This window comes from Cuculus canorus, chromosome 19, assembly GCF_017976375.1.
Source record: "Cuculus canorus isolate bCucCan1 chromosome 19, bCucCan1.pri, whole genome shotgun sequence".
Taxonomy (NCBI): Eukaryota; Metazoa; Chordata; class Aves; order Cuculiformes; family Cuculidae; genus Cuculus; species Cuculus canorus.
The window spans coordinates 2,499,014-2,520,018 of record NC_071419.1 but is presented as its reverse complement, the minus strand read 5'-3'; the positions used below and the strand labels follow the sequence as shown (position 1 = coordinate 2,520,018).

At 53.8% G+C, this 21,005-nt stretch overlaps 1 protein-coding gene across 6 annotated transcripts in view; it reads right to left on the bottom strand.

The window, feature by feature from the left end:
• Positions 1–18,567, bottom strand: part of KCNT1 (potassium sodium-activated channel subfamily T member 1) — a 90,492-nt gene extending 71,925 nt beyond the window's left edge. For 2 of the 6 annotated variants that reach the window (XM_054083793.1, XM_054083791.1), the window contains exons 1-2: positions 18,369–18,566; positions 1,956–2,135 (exon numbers count right to left, since the gene is read on the bottom strand). In XM_054083793.1, coding sequence (XP_053939768.1) covers positions 1,956–2,135; positions 18,369–18,487 — 299 coding nt within the window. In that variant the 5' untranslated portion in view covers positions 18,488–18,566. Of the gene's footprint in view, positions 1–1,955; positions 2,136–2,275; positions 2,528–2,712; positions 2,745–18,368 lie in introns of those variants that run through there. The other 4 variants (XM_054083792.1, XM_054083795.1, XM_054083794.1 and 1 more) reach the window with 4 other exon arrangements.
• Between the last annotated feature and the right edge of the window lie 2,438 nt (positions 18,568–21,005).

Genomic DNA, 21,005 nt, shown 5'->3' with positions numbered 1-21,005 from the left:
AACAGGCTAATAGACTAGTCATAATTACTGAAGGGAGCTTGCTGCATCTATAGGGTCCCACTGTTATTAATGACTTGGACTGAAACCAAGGCCTAACAGCAACATTCCCAAAAGCCTACGGCACTGGTTCACCTCAAATCCCAGTGAAGTCAAGGGGACTACATGTGAATGGCAAACGTATACTCATAGATTTGTATTCACATATACACTGAAATTTTCAATATTTTCTAGACAAAGGGGAAAGTCAAACAACTAAAGATAGCAGCACATAAAGCCAGGGGAACACAGATATCTTGAGAAACAAGGCTAATGAATTTCATAAAATAGTCCAGACTATCTCCATCCTAAAATTAAAGGGAGATGCTGAATCAGAAACACTCAAATCTAGATGGAAATGAAGGTTAAGGGATACATCCGTGAAACACAGAAAACCCACAATCTGCTATCGGCATCTTCTGTATTTCAGATCCACTTAAACATTTAAATCCAAAAGCTACTAGAATTCTCAACTTTAAACTTATCCAAATGAGCCAGATCACAACCATTCTGAAATAAAGACATTTTCTGCAGCAGGAATTTCCTATCAACCTCCCACCTCATGCCATAAAACTGTATTAATGTTTAATTGCCTGCTAAGGAAATCTAGGCTTTAAAACCTTAAGGATCACAGACTCATTTTTGAGACAGATCAATTCTTATGCAGCTATAAATGTTAGGAACACTTATTTAGAATATTTGTAAATCCCACATTCTCAAAGTCAAATTCAATTTTTCTTTGAATAACACTCGTACACGTTGAAAAAAAATAAAACTGAAATTACCTTTCAACACAGATGCAGAAAAGCGTTGATGCGGGTGCACCAAATACACGGCAGCTAGTCAAAGGCTAATTCACCAGCACTTTTTCAACAAGAAATACATCTCTGTCTGATTACATCGTGCAATTAATTGGTGGGAAAAGAAGACAATCTAACCGACTCCTCATTAGCACTGCAGCTCCTTGATTCTTACTATATGAACAGAGTTGAAGGGTTGTTATGTTCCTCTTCGTTTAACTGCTCTGTTCATCGAATTCACTTGCTACTCATGGCATTCTTTTTGCTTTAGCTCACTCAACCTGGTAATAAATCCCTGCCAGCACAAACAGCACAACACAAACAGCACAAACACAAACAGCAGGCTTGGCGCTCAACCCAAAAAGGCCATTTCTCTGGACAGCTCAAGAAAGGAAGAGTTGTTCCACATCCACAGCATCTCTTTAGAGTTACTGCGCTCCCATCAGCATCCTCTGCTGTAAAGACAGCCTCTGAGAACAGCCTAGGTGTGCCATACCTCCTAAATAAACGTACGCACTCAGCACAAACTCTGCATGTAGCTTAACAGGGAGTTTCACCAGCCCCTCACTTTACCCACGTACATCCCAGACAGCGGTTCCTCTTCCTCCACGCCTGATGGGACTCCCAGACACAGCCCAACATACCGACAACTCCCAAAGCCCAGCAGCTCCGGTGTGTCCACCAACCCCGAAATACCCACACGTTCCCACTGCCTGCTGTCCGGGGCATATCCACACACATGCCCCATGCCTCCTGGCCCGGGCATGCCCACCAGTTCGTACAAACACAAATCCCAACGCCTGCGGACTCCGACATCCTCCCGCCTCCCAATGCCCGTCCGCACCACCGCCCGCCGCGATGCCAGCCGGCCGTCAGCGCGGCCGGACGGGCTTCAGCACCGCGGACAGCTCCTTGCCGCCTCCTTCCCCCCCCCAACGCGCACGTGTCCCACTTGGAGGGGCGCGCCCGTGTCCCAGGTAGGTGTCCCCAAGCCCAGGCGGGTGTCCCCCACCCCGTTGGAGTGTGTCTCCCGCCCCCCCCAGGTGTGTGGTTTGTCTTCCTCCCTACCCTCCTCTCGCTGTGTCTCTGCCGTGCCCCCCACCCCGCTACGCCCCGAACCTGTCGTCGCTCTGGAAGGACTGGTCCCCCAGCAGCAGATCTCGAAAGCGGTATCGGGGCGGCAGCGGCAGCACCTCGGACTCCAGCTCCGTCATCTTCAGGGAGGCGATGTCCAGAATGACCCCGCTTTTGCGGCTCCCGCCGCCGTCCCCGCCTCCGCAGCCGCCGGGCGACGAGAGCCTGCAGGAGAGAAGGGGGGAGCGGCAATGAGGGGGGGGGGGGGAAGGGGGGCGCCCTGCCTCGCCCTGCCCGCCCCCGCCCCGGCACCTCCTCCGGGGCCGGCCCCGCGGCACCCGCACCCCGGCGCTGCCCCCAATTACATTGTGGGGCAGGCAGCGGTGCCCCCACTGCAGAGCGCTCCCCCCGGGGGCATTGGGTGGCGAGGGGCGCCCACCGGGCTCTGCGGGCCTCAGGCGAGGGGCCGGCGGGACGGGCACGGCACGGAGCCCGCTCCCCCGGAGCGCCCCGCAGCCCGCTGCGCAGGGCAGCGCTCCGCACAGGACATTTGCTCCTCAGCAGGCGAAAAACAGAGAGCAAGAGGAGCCAATGGGAAAGCCCATTCGCCAGGAGGAAATAAAACCGCTCGCAAGGAAGATCTACAGCTGACAAGCAAAGCCAGATCCACCCCCGGCAAAGAAAAGTATGGATGGGAGGCAGACGAGGCAACCGTGCTGGGAGCGGAACCACGACCTCCTCTCTGGGCTGCCAGCATTTAAATCATCTGAACAGCCCCAGTATTAAATGAGAAACCACGAACACTGATGAGTCAGGCATCTGTCCGGCTGCCAAGTGTCGTGGCCGGGAGGATATATCACCCATCCCTTGGCGCGATGATGTCTCTGATCGAGGAGGGGGGATCGCAACGCATGGGAGAGACCCAAGGTGATTGCTCAGACAAAGAGCTGCGTATGGCCACTTACAGGCAGCCTGTCCTGCCAGGCGGAAAAGAGATGGAACTCAACCAGCTCTCAAACTATCATTTCAGTGGGGTTAAGAGCTAAACTTTGGTCTCCTTTTTCAAACCCCATTTACCAGCCAGAACACAGCTACGAGACCGCTCACCGTGTCAGCTAGGGCTACAAATTATAGCAGATGAGGGTTAAGCTGAAACTTCCCTTCACAAGGCAACAAAGCCATTAAGTGCTGTAGAGCCAGCGTACAGGCACACAAGGCAAGATAACAAGTTCTGATCCTTTGGGTTCTGACCTCATCAGTGAAATTCATCTCACTAGAAATTCATCATCAACTTTATAGAGCCTTTGTGGAAAGTGGGAAGCACAGGGAGAGCTTGGAACAGGAGATGTAGTGCCTCTGCAGTGAGTTGGGTTTTTGTCCCTTATGTGTAACTTTGGAGTGTGAGGCAGGCAAAGAGCTGAAAGGCTCCAACTCCTGTCAGATGTACTTCCAAGGGTCTCACCCGAAGCTTCACCAGCCCACTCCCACCACCTTCGTCTCCAGTACATACTGCATAAGCTATATGGTGGCCAAAGAACTTCAAACAGCTGAATACTAAATTGGCGACAAGCAGACATCCAGGGCTTTTGCTGCAAAGATGTGCTCTGAGGCTCCTCAGACTGTATTCTATAATGTAATACCTTTGACAACTCAAACCCATGTAAATACATCTCACCAGGTTCCAAAGTCCTCTTCAGCTGTTGTTTCCGAGTTTCTGAAAGAGCCATCAGCATGGAAAATTTCTGCTGAACGCAGCCCCAGAAGATAACACAGCCCACTCTCAGCGCTTTGGGTGATTTTCACTGATGTTATTTGCCACTTAATTCTATACCCCTAGAGACTCTCAATTCCTTTTAGCTGCCATGTGCACACTGCGGCCAAGGCTCTGCACTGAGTAATGCATCTGTGCAGGCCCTTGGGCATCAGAGAGGTTATTCTATGATATACATCCATCTAAAATTTGGTCTTTAACAGAAATCAAGCCAAACACCTGTCAACTCAAGGACTCTTCTCAGTTCAACTGATCACAGAATCACAGAATGGGGCTAGAAGGCATTGGTCAGGGTTGGAAGGGTCTTCTGGAGATCATCCAGTCCAACCCCCCTACTACATCCTCAAGCAGGTTGCACAGGATCGCCTCCAGGCAGGTTCTGAATATCTCCGGAGAAGAAGACTCTACTCCCTCCCTGGGCAGCCTCTTCCAGTGCTCCATCACCCTCAAAGGAAAGAAGTTTTCCCTCATGTTGAGGTGGATCTTCCCAAGCTCCACCTTGCGCCGGTTGCCCCTCCTCCTGTCACTGGGCAACACTGAGGAGAGTCTGGCCCCATCCTCCTGCCCCCTGCCCCTTTCGATATTGATCAGCATTGATGGGATCCCCTTTCAGATTAGTCTCCTCCAGGCTGAACAGACCCAGCTCTCTCAGTCTTTCCTCACAAGAGAGAGGATCCAGTCCCCCCATCATCTCTGTGGCCTCTCCTGGACTCTCTCCAGTCACTCCTTATCTTTCTAGAACTACGGAGCCCAGAACTGGACACAGGACTCTGGATGGGACCTCCCTAGGGTAGAGTAGAGGGCATACAACCACCGAAGTCAGCTGACCACCTCTAGTTTACACTGCACAGGAGAATCTAACATCAATCACAAAACAAAACAAAAAAAAAAAAGTCACAATTAAGTTTTTCCTCTCTTAACTGTGATAAATTATGCCAAAAGCACACTTTCATCAATCCACCTCCAGCAAAGTTCTAGCCCAGATGAGATTTCTTATTGCTGTGAGGCCAGGACAGCATCTTAACAATGGACTTCCAGGAAGGAAAAAAAAAACCCAAAAACAGCTTGAAAACCACCCATTCTCCTATTATAACGCACACTTTAAAGTGGGGAGCCAGGTGCCTAACTCCAAACACGGGCAATCATAATTGCAGTTGAAGGAGATGGTCACACATGGTAATCTCCATTGATTAAGCACTGGTTTAAAGGAGCACATCGTTTCCTTTCCCAGAGGAAAGGCTGAGTGCTACCACTGCACAGCCACAGCCACGTGGAAAGGGCACCTTTACACAGAGCCACTACCCTGCCTTACACGGGCGAGGCGGGCAGGTCCACCGTCCTCCTGCACCCACTGAAAGGATGCTCCTATCTATACACGACCGTCCTCTTCAAATGACAAACAGTTGCCTTTAAGGGTTTGAGTGTGTTGGGTTTTTTTTTTAAACTCCATGTGATTGTTTTCAAATCCAATCAATCCATTTCTCCTTCCTCAGATTGTCAGATTGATGAAATAAAGCAAATATTTGCCACCGTCCTTTCTCAGTGTTAAGAAATCGTAGCAAAATCCAATTATATCAGTATCTCAGAAGACATAATTTCTGCTATGTATTTGCATCTGAGTTTCCTTTCCCATCTGCAATAGCAGCTACGTTTTTAATATATTCCGTTTTATTCTTGCATATGAAATCATTTTAAAAGTTTGGCACATTTGTTTGTTCTCAAGGAGGGTTCAGTAGGATTGCATGCGCCTATTCGATAAAGGTACCTTAATCGATTACACAGCGACTTTAAGATACATTGCACATCAGCATCTCAGAAAAAAAGCACTCCTGCACTGCACACAGATCTGACATGGGCACAGGGAATTTCCAACCCTCCTTTCCACCCAGACACAGGGATTCTGAGCTATAGCAATGCCACAGCAACCCGGCTACTTCTTCAGAGCAGTAGTGATATAAAATAAAAAATTCATGAACGAGCTTGTTTATTGCCTACTCTTCAAATACTACTGAAAAAGAAATGTCCCAAAGTGATCTATAGCTAAATACAGGACCGCAGCTTTATTTTTATCTTGCCTTTCCTTCCTTCCTCCAGAACCATGTACCACTAAAAATGCACACTGTAATCAACATATGGAAACCTCAACACTATTCCACTCTCTCGCTACGACACCGTCTCTCCCCCAGCTCCCTAGCAGTGATCGGCGCGCTGGAAAGGGGGACACCCTACTGCTCAGCCTCTTGGGAACACGGGAACTGAGATTAAGCTGAGTGTGATCCAAACTAGATCTCCGTGTTGATCTCTCCTACTGTGAAACTGCAGCTAGACATAATCGCTGTCCCAGTTTAGCAATCACAGCTGCTCCTTGGAGCACGTTCTAGAAGCCTCAGAGCTGCACCAACCTTGAGTTTCTTCAATCAGCTTTCTCATGTGTGGGCTGGTCGTAATTCTGTTCTTCCCGTGTTGTATTTCCACTCGGGGCACACAGGAGAGCTGCACTGCTGAAAGCACAATCCCCTGAGCCTGGAAACACAGGCAGGAGACCAGTGACAGCCCACAGCTCAGCCTGTGCCCAAACACGGGGCTCTGCAATGCACGTGCCCTGTGGAGCTCATCAGGGGCTGCCCAGGTTCTCAGCACCCAACAGGCAGTTTTACCTCAGGAGAAACTCCACAGGCTGCGGGCTTGCTGCAATATATTTTAGGATTTTTGATATTATATTTGACTACGTATGTCAAAGAAGAGGAAGGACACAACCCAAGTTCCTTTTCTGCTCTCTTGCATGCAGCGCACCACCGAAACCACAGAGCATCCTTCTGCTTCCCACCACAAATCAACCCCACACTGCCTGGGGTTGTTAACAGACCCCATAACCCCACATTCTGCTACGTGCATGATGTAACAGCCCAGACCTGCCAGGCACCCGCAGGAGCTCCAAAGCTCTGCTGCTCCGTTGGCACCAAACATTACTGAAGATCCTCCCAGAATACCCTTCCTGTCCTCCTTCTAGGGGCTGGGGTGCACAAACAGAAGAACCACCTGAACCTACCTTTAGTGCAAACTCTTGCATAACCTACAGTCTAAACCCCTCCTCTCCCACTACTCCACGCTATAAAAGGAGTCAGCAGGACCTCGTCTGCCCCAACTCCATCCTGTCCCCAGGAGGATGTCTGGGGGTTTTGGATGTGTAGCCAGGAGAGCAATTACATCATGGCCAATCTCAACATCCCTTCTGCAGGCAAAGTCACTTTTCCTCAAGCTTCAGGACGGCAACAGTGCAGGCAGCTCTGCTCCTGTGCCTCCTGTCCATGGAGATGGAAAGGACAAGATCCTGGCTGAGAGGAGTGGGGGAGCAAGAGTCATACGCAGAGCCCGATCGTTGCTGTTGGCAGAGACGTGGGGCTGCAGCACAACCTGTTGTTGGGGAGGCAATGCCAGCCTTGCCATCACCACGGCCAGGCTAAACCCAGCCTTTAGGGCAGCAAACAGGCACTGGTGGGGCAGGAGCCTCCAGCTGCTGTTGGCTGACCCAGACCCATCGTAGAGCAACGGTATCTAGATTGCACTCAAGAGATGGGACAGTCCTCACGAGGGCTCTTGGAGCCGGGCTCCCCCAGCACAGAGCCATGTCCTCTCCTCCCTGCCAATGTCTCACCAGCCACGGCTGCAGAGTCTGGCCCTGCTCCATTAGCGAAGGCAAGCTCGGCTGCTGCCAGGCTCTCAAAGCCTCTTCGATAAACAAAGCCACACAGGAAATTCTGCCCTTTCTTCTTCTATATTTATTAAAATATATGCAATCATCTTCTATTTGCTTCTCCTCCCACGGCTCTTATGGTTACCGGGTTACAGTTGTTCCCCCATCTCTTTTTGGTTTTTGTTCTGAGTGACATCCCTGTGGGGTCTCCTAATGGCCCGAGCACATGGGGAGAGGCACGCTCGGCCTCCGGAGCTGGGCAGGAAGGCAGCACCCCATCCCGTGCTGGTGACGTGCAAACTGCTGCAGGCGTTGGCACCGCTCTCCTGGCAAGGAGAGGCAGCGAGCTGGCATGGCAGCACAACACAGCCCAGCGGAGGAGAGGGCAAAGACCATCCAGGAAGGAAAGCAGCAGACCTGTACACGTGTGGGCGACCACGTGTGTGGGCTACATCCCATGACAAGTGTGCCTTGCAGCCCGGCTCAGCATCTCCCTTCCCTGGCCGCCAACCTCAGCAGCTTTCAGGGCAGGGGTTCCCTCCAGGGATGTCTCTGTGGAAGTTGGGGTGCTCATTCCAGACACCTCTGAGACTCCTTCTCTGCCACTGCCTCAGCAGCGCGTGTTCCTTATCTCCCTGGGAGCACCGGCCGACACTACTGTCAGTTACGCCTCAGTTTGTCAGAGGAAGAGCCCCTGATCGGTATTCCACCGTCCTTCCCTCCCTCCCCAGAGGTCACACAGTGACTCACTAATATCATTCACAGTCATCAGCAGTCCTGGTGACGCACCCAGAGCCACGGAGGATCTTCTGCACCAAGATGTGGCCCTAAAGGCCTTTGGAGAGGGGCCATGGATGGTGAGGAGCACATGCATAGGCCAAGAGATAGAGCTCTTTCTTCCAAAAATTGCAATATTAAAAACATCTCGTCCATTTTCTAAGTGCATCTTCCATGATCAACTGATAAATCGCAACCAAAATTATTCCCAACCTTAGAGACAATCAATATGAAGCACAAACGCTGCCAGCTGCAGCAGAGCCTGCCCCTGCCACACCTGCACGCAAGAATCACTTGGAAGGAGCATTTATTGTGGTCAACTCCAAAGATAAAACCATGGGGACAGGAATAATGAACTTGCAAAGTTACCCTCTAATAACGTATGAACAAGAACTAAAAAGACCAGCACTAAAGACCCAGGCAGTAACGCCCGAGCTTGGTACAGAAAAGAGGAATCAGGGAAAGATGGGAGAGGTCTACTTCCTTTAATGCGATCATTTCCTTTACTTCGCAAACTCTCCTTTGTCCATAATCAACCGCTTTCCATTTTGCTTAATGTTTTGTCATCTTCCTGTTACTCATCCGACAGTTGTGGATTGAACACTTTTTGATTGCAAGAGTTTAAAACGCCCCAAGGGATGTGAACAGCCCCATCACAACATCCAAGTCATTATTTCATAGAACCATAGAACAGGTTGGGTGGGAAGGGACCTCAAAGCCCATCCAGTTCCACCCCCTGCCATGGGCAGGGACACCTCCCACGGGATCAGGGGGCTCAAAGCCTCATTTCCAGATACTCTGAGCAGCTTTGACCCCATTCATGTTTGGTGGGTACAACGGCTGCAGAACACACACACAGACACGCAGCATAGCAAGGGCTCAGTCTCCCACATTAAGGTCCCGCTTCCAAATCCGCAGACTATCCCCATCAGGGGCTGTTGTTGCTCAAAACTTCTACAGAACTGCTAAAGCCCTGTGACAAATCCATCCATTGCTTTGCCTTCGACAAGCGGAGGCAATTTAGCACCACAGGCCTCATGGAAAAATTAGCATTTTGTGTATTTCACATCGAAAATGAACAGGAAGCGTGAGTCAGTGCAAAGCTCCACAAGCCTTCACCCTGCTGGCAACGCTATTTTCTAGAAGATAAAAGTAGAAATTGTACCTTCCAGGTCCAGAGCCATTTTTCTTATTAGACAACCCCATATTAGCAATTCAGCCCCACGTCTCCCCATTCCCTTTTTGCAGGGTGCACACCTACACTTTGTACAACAAGGTAAAACTCACAGAAGGAAAAGCCCTGCTGAGAAGCCTTTTCACTCTTCTTTGATCCCAACAGCAGCACATGAGTGACACAGGCGGGCAGCTCAGCTCCTCCGGCGCTGGGAGGCCAGCGAAGCAATCCGTCGGTGGCCCTGGAAAGGGAGCTGGGATGAGGGAGCCACCGCCAACCTCTTCCTCAAGAGCATCCTGCAGGGAGGGCCGGGCAGGGCTGGGGGGTTTCCAACAGAAGCAAAGCTAAACAAGTCATGCTGATCTAAGGACACGGATCTGTTAGAGTCACTGCCAGAGCTCCACCACCACAGCAAGGGTAAGGAAAACGTCAAGCAGGATTCATGCTCCCATCAGAGCGATAGCCATGCGCTGCAGCATAATGGTCCATTTGTAATTGGTTTAGTCTGTTGTGTGAATATGCAAATAGAGTGCCAATTAGCCCAGATGATCACTTACAGCACAACATACCAAGGCCTGCTGTCCTAAGGCAACAGCTCTGCTCCCCATCCCAACGCCGTTAGGCGAGGATCTCCAAAGGGTTCACTCCAGCACTCGGGAGGGCTTCTGTCACAAGAGGACCCAAAGGACGCCGCTCACTCACCTTCCACCAGGAGTGGAGATTGAACTCCCCACCAGGAGCAAACCATTCATACCAGCAATCTGCACCCAGGGATAGGATGGGAGCGACATTCTGGCCAAGCTCTGCCTGCAACCACCCATCCAGACTGACATTTCCTACCAGGGACAGGCTCAGGAGCACCCACAGCACTCTTCCCAGCATTTCCACCATGAGCAACCTCAGGAGGAGAGCCAAATCCAAAACATGCTCAGCCTGAGCCAACGTCACTAACACTGCTGGGAAATTCCTGACCCAGCAATCTCCAGGGCTATTTATGGATTCCAACATTAAACTATATCTTCCTTGCAGGAGCTATATGCTGAGAAGCAGGTTTCCCAGAGTACCTGGTCCTTCCCCAGCAAGGACACGACCCTTTTTTTTTCCCCTCCTCATGGTGCTGGGTTTGCAAGGATGCCTGGGAACATATGCAAGTTCCTTTAAAAGCAGAATCATCCCTGACACTCAAGAAACCAAGCAGCCAGGACTCGTGTTAGCGGCAGGGAGAAACAATCCCTCTTTAATGTTCCTTCACTGTGAGACCCCAGATGTCCCGCTGGGGATTTCAGAGGCCACGGACACCGGGGACCCCTGGGAAATCACCCAGCCTTTAATGACAGGGTGCTGTTGCACGCAGGGATAACGCCGGGCTCACGATCCATGGCAACCAACCGTGAAAAATCTTAAACCTAAACAGATTATCAAACTAAAAAGAGAGCAATTCGCTTGTCACAGCCTCCGGCTTTGCTCCTGCATCCAGTAGCCAGCCCTCTCCTGCTTAAGAAGGGGAACATAATCCCCACTGACACCACAGTAAGTCCTCTATTCAGAGTCATTAGGTATCGCTTACCCCAGACTCACCCCTTGGCTGTTCCACGGGTCCCTGTTCCAGCAGCTGGCATCATGAGGAAGGTCAGAAAGCCAAGTGGGTCTTGGTCAGTTATAATTCTCCCATGAGAACTCTTCTCAGTCCCCACAAATCCTAATGCTCCATCGGTGTCACTACTGCCAGCGCAACAGCAGCCCTCCTTCCTCCAGTCCCAGGGACAGAAAAGCTCCTCTCCAGCTAAAGTGAAGTGTTAAGGTCCTCTGCCCTCTCCCTGTCGCCCAACCCATTATTTCCCCGGGGCTTCCCCTCCCACATGGAGCTTACCTGGGACCAACGTCACCCTGGGAACCAGCCAAAACCCTCATCTCGGTAGATGACCGGTTGCAAGCAGGACAATGCTATCTGTTCCCAGCTCTCATCGGGAAGAGCAAGGAGATGCTCTCAAGGCAGAGCTCATCACACTCCAGAATCCTTATTCACAGGAGCGGATCTGGTACCCCACGGCACACAGTCCTGGTGGTGTGTCACTCCCCTCACCCCGAGCTGTTACACCCTCTACCAGATCTGCCAGTGCCCTGCATTTTTCAGGCTCACATCAAAAAAAAAAAAGGAAAAGGCTGCAAGATTAGAAAAGTGCTAATTCTTGCTAATGATCTGCTGGGAAAATTATCTCTTCTGCACAGCCTCAAACTGCTCTAAGCAGCTAAGGATGAAGCACGGAGAAGAAACTTCTCCACACTCCAGACCCCTGCAGAACACTCCCTTCGATTGAAAGCAGAGAATGAGAGACCTGTGGGAGGAGGAAGAGTCTTTTCACACTGTTCAAGAACACAAAGACTTACAGAAATAAACCCCGAAAGGCAGGCTTGTCAACCCACCTGCCAGACCAGGATGTGATGGGACAAAGCAGGGAATGTCTCCTGGATTAGAACAGAGGAGCCAAACAGAAGGGGAACACTGAAGCAAATCTGTTCTGCGGGGTCCCATTAGGCTCACTGCTACATAGGTTTCCTGGGAGGAAAGATGATTACTTTAAGTATGACACTTTAAAGAACCAATTTATAAGAGAAGTGATGGTGATGACTGCAAATTATCCAGTACGGTCAAACCTAATCCTGACTGCAAAGAGTTGCGGAAAGATCTTGCAGCACTGAGCAACCTGGTGATAAAAAGCCAAATAAAAAATTATCATCAATAAATGCCAACTAATAAAAAAGGGATCGGGGAAAATAAATGACCTTCCTGCACAGGCACTAGAAGGTGTGAATTAACTCTCAGAAAAGAGCCAAAGTCATAGTAACAATATAACAAAGCCAACAGCTGACCGTCAGTGATGGTCAAACCCCCAAACTATAGGAGAGGCTGTTGGGCTACAGCTAAACCCGCGGCAGAGCCACCCACCGTTCCGGCTCCCCTCCCCAGAGACAGTACGGCACAGAGAAGGGCAGCGGAGGGAACTACTGGGTTATAAATCATTTTATTCAAGGAGAGAATAAATAGATCAGGAGTCCTTTTCCTGGTAAGAGACACGACGAAAGGCAGGTGAAATCAGAGCGGGCGACCAGGGAGCAAGCACATCACAGGAGCTGTGGGGACTCAGGGAAACCACGGAGCAGCAGGCTCAAAGGAAAAGCAGCGTGTTTCCTCACAGAGCAGCTGCATCAGAGAAGTCACATCCTCTTGTGGAGGCAGAAAGTACCAATGGGTTCAAGAGGGACCCAGCAATTCCCAGGGGAGGCATCCATCCACGTCTTTCAAGCTCAGCCACTGGGTACAACCTCCAGCCCAGGACCCCGGTCCGAGAGGCTGCAGCAGTACAGCCTCGGGAAGGGCTGCTCTGTACCTGCCCTCTGTCCTTGTCACTGGCCACTATCAAAGGACGCGGGGTCGGAGGCACCTGTGCTCAGACCTAGCACAGCTCTTTGCCCGTTTTTATTCATGAGACGGATGAATGAGATGTTCCACGCTCTGACACAGTTTGGCACGGATGCAAGAGAAATGCTAACAAGCTCCAAAACAAATTTCACGCAGCACTTTGGAACCAGGCGTGGAGGTCGGGAGGAGGTCGCTGATGGAGAACTGTGAGGATTCAAATAGATGCTGTAAATATTTTTGCAGAGCAGAAAGAGCCCTTGAGCACAGGCAGTGACCTACTTTGCTGTTCTCCAGCAAAGGGTGACACAGCCATGCCAGAACCCAACGGCACTTTCTAAGGAGAACATTGAGCACATTGGGGGTCTTTCATTAATCGGAATAGCAGGGGGGTTCCCAAAACCTCCTCCAACTGACCCAGGTTTGCTGGCGGGTGCTCTCCTACAGTGTTTTTCACAGCATGACCTGCTGACCGCCCTTTCAAGCCCTAGATTTCAGATTTCAGCCAGAGACACATGTTTCCCTCCCCTAATCAGTTGGGGAAAACGAGCAGAATGCCTTCTTATGTCTGCTACGTAAACACTCTGAAAATATAGAGAGTTTGGCCCGGTAGTTTTATGGCTCCCTATCAGTTTCTCCTAGAACAGGGAGGCCAGGATCCCCACGGGCAGCCAGAGCAACAGATATTGCAAGCCACAAGGCTGACTTTTTGGAAGCTGATAAATGTCTAAGCTAGTAAACTTGCCTGGAAAGACTGGTTATTAATTAGCTACAGAGCCTGGTTGAGCGGAAGCTCTCCCAAAGAAACATCTTCCCATCCATTTCCAGAACATGGAAAACTTCAGAGACAGCAGGCTCTCAGAGGCAGGGATCATCCTTGTGCTAAACTGAGACAGCCCACCTGACAGATCTGAAGTGCAGCAGGAGAAGCCATGGGAGAGTCAACCCAAGTCCGGACGAGAGCATTCACACTGAGCAAGAATCTAAGAACTCAATGCTTTTTTCTTTTTTGCATTGATATCCTTCATGGATTCAGATCAACTTTCCCAAGCTCCCTCATAGAGACACAGCCCTGTGAACTCACCGACCACCTTGGGTTCAGTGAGGACAGCAGGCAAACACCTGGCTTTGGAATCAAAAACACCGAGTCTTTGACCAGAGCAGCAGATGGTGCCTATATAGGTATTTTCAGCCTTTCTGCCACTGCTCCAAACCTTGCTGGGATTTCTAGGGCCAGAAAGGATGATCTATCCTGGCTGTCCAGTTGAGTGCAGCTGAGGACAGACTCCACCACAGTACAGCTCCCATCAAGCCAAGTCCTCTCCAGCTGGTGCTCCGCAAGCATGCCCGGAGCTGCCACACCAGTGGTGCTCACAGGTCTCTCTGATTGCTGCATTCCAGCCCCCAATCTTGGCTTCTCCAGCACTTGCACTACTGGGACCCACCCGCCCTCCATCTCCTGCTCCCAGATCCATGGCAAGGTACCCAAACCCGCCCCACTCGGCACAGGACACCTAACGTTCACTCCAAGTATACCCAGCAGCACTGACCCTAAGCAGAGCGGTGCAGCCTAGCAGACAGGCAGATCTCCTATAAGAGACATTAAAACAAACATGAGAAAAAGCCACGTACGTCTAACGCAAAGACGTGATCTTCCTAAACAGCTTCTCCAGGTATCGTCACACGAGCCACCCTCGTTCACCTTTTTCTTCTAAAATAAGCCATGGTAGCAGGAGAGAGCGGATAGAAAACCCAAGTCTCTTCTTGCACATCTCTGCTTCTCCCACAGGCCCTCTTATCATTTGTGCAGGATATTTTTGCGTGAGTCCTTCCATATGGCCGCTCATCCATCACTGCTCCTACCAGAGTGCCCTTACATGGGCAAGGCAAGGGAAGCAGAGCTGCTGGCCAGAGGAAATCGAGTATTCCCCTAAATGACAGACTAGCTCCTTGTACAAACATTTACCCAGATTTCCCACGAGGTAGGAAAGTAAAATTTAGGCTATTTGTACCCTCTGGGTGCCAGAAACGCATATTTGCTCTCCAAACATACTTCCAAGAGCTTTTATAGTTAACCTCTCGTTTTCCGTCTGTAAGGGACCTTCAAGACCATTGTTGCCTTATAAAGAGAACCAGGATAAAGCACGCAGACAGCTACACCCACGTCTCCACACTCAGGCAACTGAAATGATGGAATTTCTCTTCCAGAGCTTTTAAGCCGTCTCTAGCTTTGCTAGGCAAGGGGATAATTGAGGCTCCCATTTATTTTAATGGGGACAACCCAGCTGAAGCCCCCTCGAACATTTAGCAGAAGGTACATGAAAGATGTTATACATCTTTGCTGCCTCTCGCATCCTTCGCGCACACCTCTGGTGACAGGTCTGCTTGTCTGACATCACGTCTACAGCGACAAGTACACGCCTGGAAGCACAGAGCAGAGACAAACCAAGGAGTCCGCGTTGGCCTCCTGAGCCCTGGTGTCCCCAGGGACTGCCCATCCAGGACAGGGACACAAAGGCCGTATCGGACACGGGCAGGTGCTGCCTTCACAGCCCTTTCAAATGAACGGGGGTAAAGCCCGCGAGAGGTGAGGCAGAAACTTCTGTGCTGGGCACCGGCTGAGTGACAGCAGGTGGGTAACCAGGGCTGATATCCCCTGAAAGGGATGCGCGCTCCTAGTCCAAGCTGCAGAGAGGCAATCAAGCACCAGATCAGCCAGTGGGTCCCTGGGATCATCTAAAGGGGAATTTGCTTACTGCTCTGCCTGCTCCTGCACCGGTCTCTTCAGCTGTTTTACCACAATCACTTTCTACTTTTTCACTCTAAGAGCATTAAAAAAGTACATCAGAGACCCAGGCTGCTCCGAGCTGGAGTTGGAGAACGTGCAGCTATGGGCAAAGCTGCCGAGTCCTGAGGGCTCCAACCAGTTTGTTCAGCAGCTCTGAAAGGGCAGCAAAGATGCTGAACGCAGAGGCAGGCAAGACAAGCCGTGGAAAGCAGCAGCATTTCAACCTCTCTGGAGCCAGAGGGGGGTAGAAACACATCGAGCAGCAGAATAACAATTAGAAAACAAAGCTCTTCTATTCAGATTGAAAGAGACAGACGGGAACACCTTTGGAGAAGGATTTTGTTATTGTGCATTAGATAGGGATAAATGACCCGGAGCAGTACCGCAGTGTAAGTAATAAGGAGCAATAAGTGCTGTCTGAGCTGAGCTACTCATCATTTTCCCATAATGTTGGAGTCTGAATCCTCCACAAGCTGCCGCCTCTAGCTGACACTCTCATCCCCCCCACATCGACGTGTTCAATAACCTCCTCAAGAGTATAACTTCTGCAAACACACTTAGTACAGATGCAAAATAAGGACACTGGGTTTGGTGAAGGCTCTGTGGCTCCACACCCCCCCAGCACGCCCGAGGCCACTGAACGGTGTTCTCAGGAGTTCGGTGGTCCCGGTTCCCAAAGGACATTGTGCCTCTGACGATGACGAGGGACTTAACCTCAACAACCAATATTTTAGCAATTCCTCAATCAGTGGCGATGCACTGAAAGTTAAAGAGTTCACCAAACGGACTGTTCCTTCTTTTTTCCATCTAGGTTTTTAGGAGCCAAGATGGTCTCCCTCAACCATAGCAAGCCAACGTCCACACGGCCGAGCAGCCCAGGGCACAAACCCAGCCAAGGTCCTCGTCTGCCAAGAACCAAGTGATGCACATGCTTCATTTGACCAGTTAAGCTGGCATTTGATGAGCGCGACAATCAGAAGAACCACACGGGTAAATAGAATCAGAATAACGATAATGTAAAAGAATTATCAGGAAAAGCTGGAATACTTCAGCAACAAGCAGTTGTCCCCTTGAGAGACACGGCTGCTGCTGCCTGGGCACGAGCGCACAGCAGCACCAGGTCCCTGCGATCCCCTTTGAGCAGCTCTTTGCTTCCACGTCACATCTCCTCCCTCACACCGGACATCATAACTTTGGTATAACAACAGCCCAAACCTGAACACTCACAGACCAAACCCCTCTGGCAGCCCCTGGGGACCCCAAAGTCCACAGACTGACCCCCACCCCGAGACCCACAGACCCACCCCCATCCCGACACCCATGGACACCCTCTGGCAGTCCCTGGGGACCCCAATACCCATGGACCGACCCCATCAGCAGCCCCCAGGGACTCCCACCCCGATACCCATGGACTGAACCCCACTGGCAGCCCTCACCTGACACCCACGGCTCCCCATCCCTGGTACCCACAGACTGTCCCCCATCAGCAGCTCCCAGGGACCCCCATCCCGGTACCCACAGACCGAACCCCTCTGGCAACCCCTGGGGACCCCGATACCCAAGGATTGACACCCCCCTGGCAGCCCCCAGGGAACACCACCCCAGTGCCCATGGACTGGACCCCACCAACAGCCCTTAGACTGACCTGGATAGCCCCGGACCTCCATCCCAATGCCCACAGACCCCCAACCCTGGTAGCCCCAAACCGACTCCCATCCCGACACCCACAGACCCCCATCCTGATACCCGTGGACCAAAACCTTCTGGCAACCCCTGGGGACTCCGATGCCCACGGACTGACCCCACCAGCAGCCCCCATCCTGACCCCACCCTGATACCGAATGACCGAAGCCCTCTGGCAGCACCTGGGGACCCCCACCCCGATACCCATGGACTGACCCCCATCCTGACACCCACAGATGGACTCTCATCCCCAGTAACTACAGACTGACCCCCCACCAGCAGCCCCCAGGGACCCCCATCCCGATACTCACAGACTGACCCCCACCAGCAGCTCCAGAGACCTCAATACCCACAGACTGACCCCCACCAGCAGCTCCAGGGACCCCAATACCCACAGACTGACCCCCACCAGCAGCTCCAGGGACCCCAATACCCACAGACTGACCCCCACCAGCAGCTCCAGAGACCCCAATACCCACAGACTGACCCCCACCAGCAGCTCCAGAGACCCCAATACCCACAGACCGACCCCCACCAGCAGCTCCAGGGACCCCAATACCCACAGACCGACCCCCATCAGCAGCTCCAAGGACCCCAACACCCACAGACTGACCCCCACCAGCAGCTCCAGAGACCTCAACGCCCACAGACTGACCCCCACCAGCAGCTCCAGGGACCCCAATACCCACAGACCGACCCCCATCAGCAGCTCCAAGGACCCCAACACCCACAGACCGACCCCCACCAGCAGCTCCAGAGACCCCAACGCCCACAGACCGACCCCAGAGACCCCAATACCCACAGACCGACCCCCACCAGCAGCTCCAGAGACCCCAATACCCACAGACTGACCCCCACCAGCAGCTCCAGAGACCCCAACGCCCACAGACCGACCCCAGAGACCCCAATACCCACAGACCGACCCCCACCAGCAGCTCCAGAGACCCCAATACCCACAGACCGACCCCCACCAGCAGCTCCAGGGACCCCAACACCCACAGACCGACCCCAGAGACCCCAATACCCACAGACCGACCCCCACCAGCAGCTCCAGAGACCCCAATACCCACAGACTGACCCCCACCAGCAGCTCCAGGGACCCCAACACCCACAGCCCGACCCCACCCCGATGCCCACGGACCCCTCTCGCTACCTGTGGGCGCTGCCATCGTCGTAGACGAAGGAGCGGTTGGTGTAGCCCCCGGCGCGGCCGCTGCCCTCGGCCGGTTTGTAGATGCCCTGCAGGCTCCGCTCCTCGCCCGCGAACGGCATGGGCGAAGCGGCGCGGGGCAGCGGCTCCGGCCGGGGGCACAGCCTCCCCGCCGCCCATCACGGCGCGCCCCGCATGCCGGGGGAGGGGAGGAGGGGGGGAAGCAGCAACAGGTGCGGGGAGTTGCGGGTGAGGATGCGCCGGGAGGGAGAGGAGGAGAGGGGGAGTCCTGCCCTACGCGCTCGCCTCCCCCCGCCCCGCCCCCTGCCGCCCGCCCCGCACCTGCCCCGCACCCTCACTGCCCCCCAGCACCGGACCCCCACTGCACCCCGGTACCGGACCCTGCCCCGACACCCCCACTGCCCCCCCGCACCTGCCCCGCAGCCCCACCGGACCCTGCCCCGCACCCCCACTGCACCCCCACTGCCTCCCTTCACCGGACCCTGCCCCACAACCCCACTGCACCCCGGTACCGGACCCTGCCCCGACACCCCCACTGCCCCCCCGCACCTGCCCCGCACCCCCACTGCACCCCCACTGCCCCCACACCCCCACTGCCCCCCAGCACCGGACCCTGCCCCACAACCCCACTGCACCCCGGTACCAGACCCCTCCCGATACCCCCCCTGAACCCCCAGTACCAGCCCCGCACCCCCACTGCACCCCCACACCAGACCCCGCCCCAACACCCCCACTGCCCCCCCGCACCAGCCCCTACCCCAATACCCCCACTGCACCCCAGTACCAGACCCTGCCCTGACCCCCCCTGCCCCCCCACACCAGCCCCTCCTCCACCACCCCACACCGGATCCTGCCCCACAACCCCCACACCAGCACCACACCTGCCCCGGGACCCCTGAATTGGGCCCTATCCCCCACTCTCCCCACACCAGAGCCACAACCCCTCAACCTGCCCCATCCTGCCCCGTCGCCCCCGTGACACGGGCACAGCCAGGGACCCCACACCACCCCCGTGACCCCGGCACATCCAGGGACCCCACACCACCCCCGTGACCCCGGCACATCCAGGGACCCCACACCACCCCCATGACCCCGCGATGGAGGCACAGCCGGGGAGCCCATCCTGGTCCCACGCCGAACCCCCAGGGACCCCACACCCCCCCACAACCCCGGCACATCCAGGGACCCCACACCAGCCCCACGGCAGTGCCGTGCCCCCCACACCGCAGCCCCACACCCGGTGTCCTGGGTGCATCCCCTCGGCCCTCAACCTCTCCCCACGTGCCTCACCCGTGGGGGTTTTGGTTGTCTCTTTTATTCTTCTATTTTTTTTTCTGTTATTATTTATTCTATTTTCTTTTCTCGTGGCCGTATCAATATTTGTGCTGAGCGCTGCGGGGCTGTGCCGAGAGCAAGCGGGGCGGCCGAGCCCCAGCCTGCTGGGCCGTTCCTGCGCCGTGCTGCGCGGCCGGGACTGGGAGCGTTGATCTTCCAGGGGAGCCCTGCTGCAATAACACAGCCCCACCCCAGGGACAGCCTGGAAACGAGCTGGCCACCTCTGGAAAAGGGTTAACGGGATGGTGTCCAAGGTGCCTTCTCTGCTCTCAGTTCAGCCCTGCGGATGCTCCACGGCGGGAGTCAGGAGGTGCCATCCGTAAGGATGTGGCCAAGACCAAAGCGCCCCAAAGCTGACGCTGCCCGAGCTGCGTTGCCCCCCACGATCCCACCGGGTGAGAGCCACTGCAGGCACAGCGGCCGCCTCACGGGCTCCCACCCAGCACCCACGACCCGGACGGGCCCGCGGCCATGGGTGGCCATAGAATCACCCGGTTGGAAAAGACCTCAGAGATCATCGAGTCCGACCATTCCTATCTGTCACCAAACCGTATCCTTAAGTACCTCATCTACCGCCTTTTAGATAACCCCTAGGGATGGTGACGCCGCCACCTCCCTGCGCAGCCTCTGCCAGGGCCTGATGACCCTTTCAGTGAAAAATGTTTTCCTAATGTCCAATCTGACCCTCTCCTGGCGCAGCTTGAGGCCGTTCCACCTTGTCCTATCACCGGTCACTTGGGAGAAGAGACCAACACCCACCTGCCCCCGAGGCACCGAACCCCTGGAGGAGCGGTTCTGCCGCAGCTCTCGCACGCTCCTCTCTTTTTTCACCTCTTTTTTAATCTCATTTCCAGAGATCACGCTGCCGCACGGGCACTGGGGAGTTCTCCAGCCGATCTGGAGAACCCCGAGGCTGCACACGTGAGCAGGTATCCGCAGCGAGTCCTGTTTATTACCGAGGAAATGCTCCCACCGAAACACGGGGGCCAAACAGCCCCTGTGCGTGTGCAACGCTCCTCTGCCGCCTCAGTCACCCGAAATGCCAAAGCCCACATCAATCAGACCCTAAGGGAGGGTGACGGCCTCCGGGCCAGGACCTCCCTGCTTCCACAGCAGAGGTTCCTCTCCATCCCCGCGGCTCCCGGGCGCCCTGGCCCTCGCGTGATGCGTCGGCACGCGGTGCCCGTTCGCCGCCGCAGCCTCCAGCTCCACAGGGAGGTGCCCACTCAGATGCGCTGGGATTTACTCTTCTCGCTAGAACCAGAGACTTTGTTTCTCCCGCAG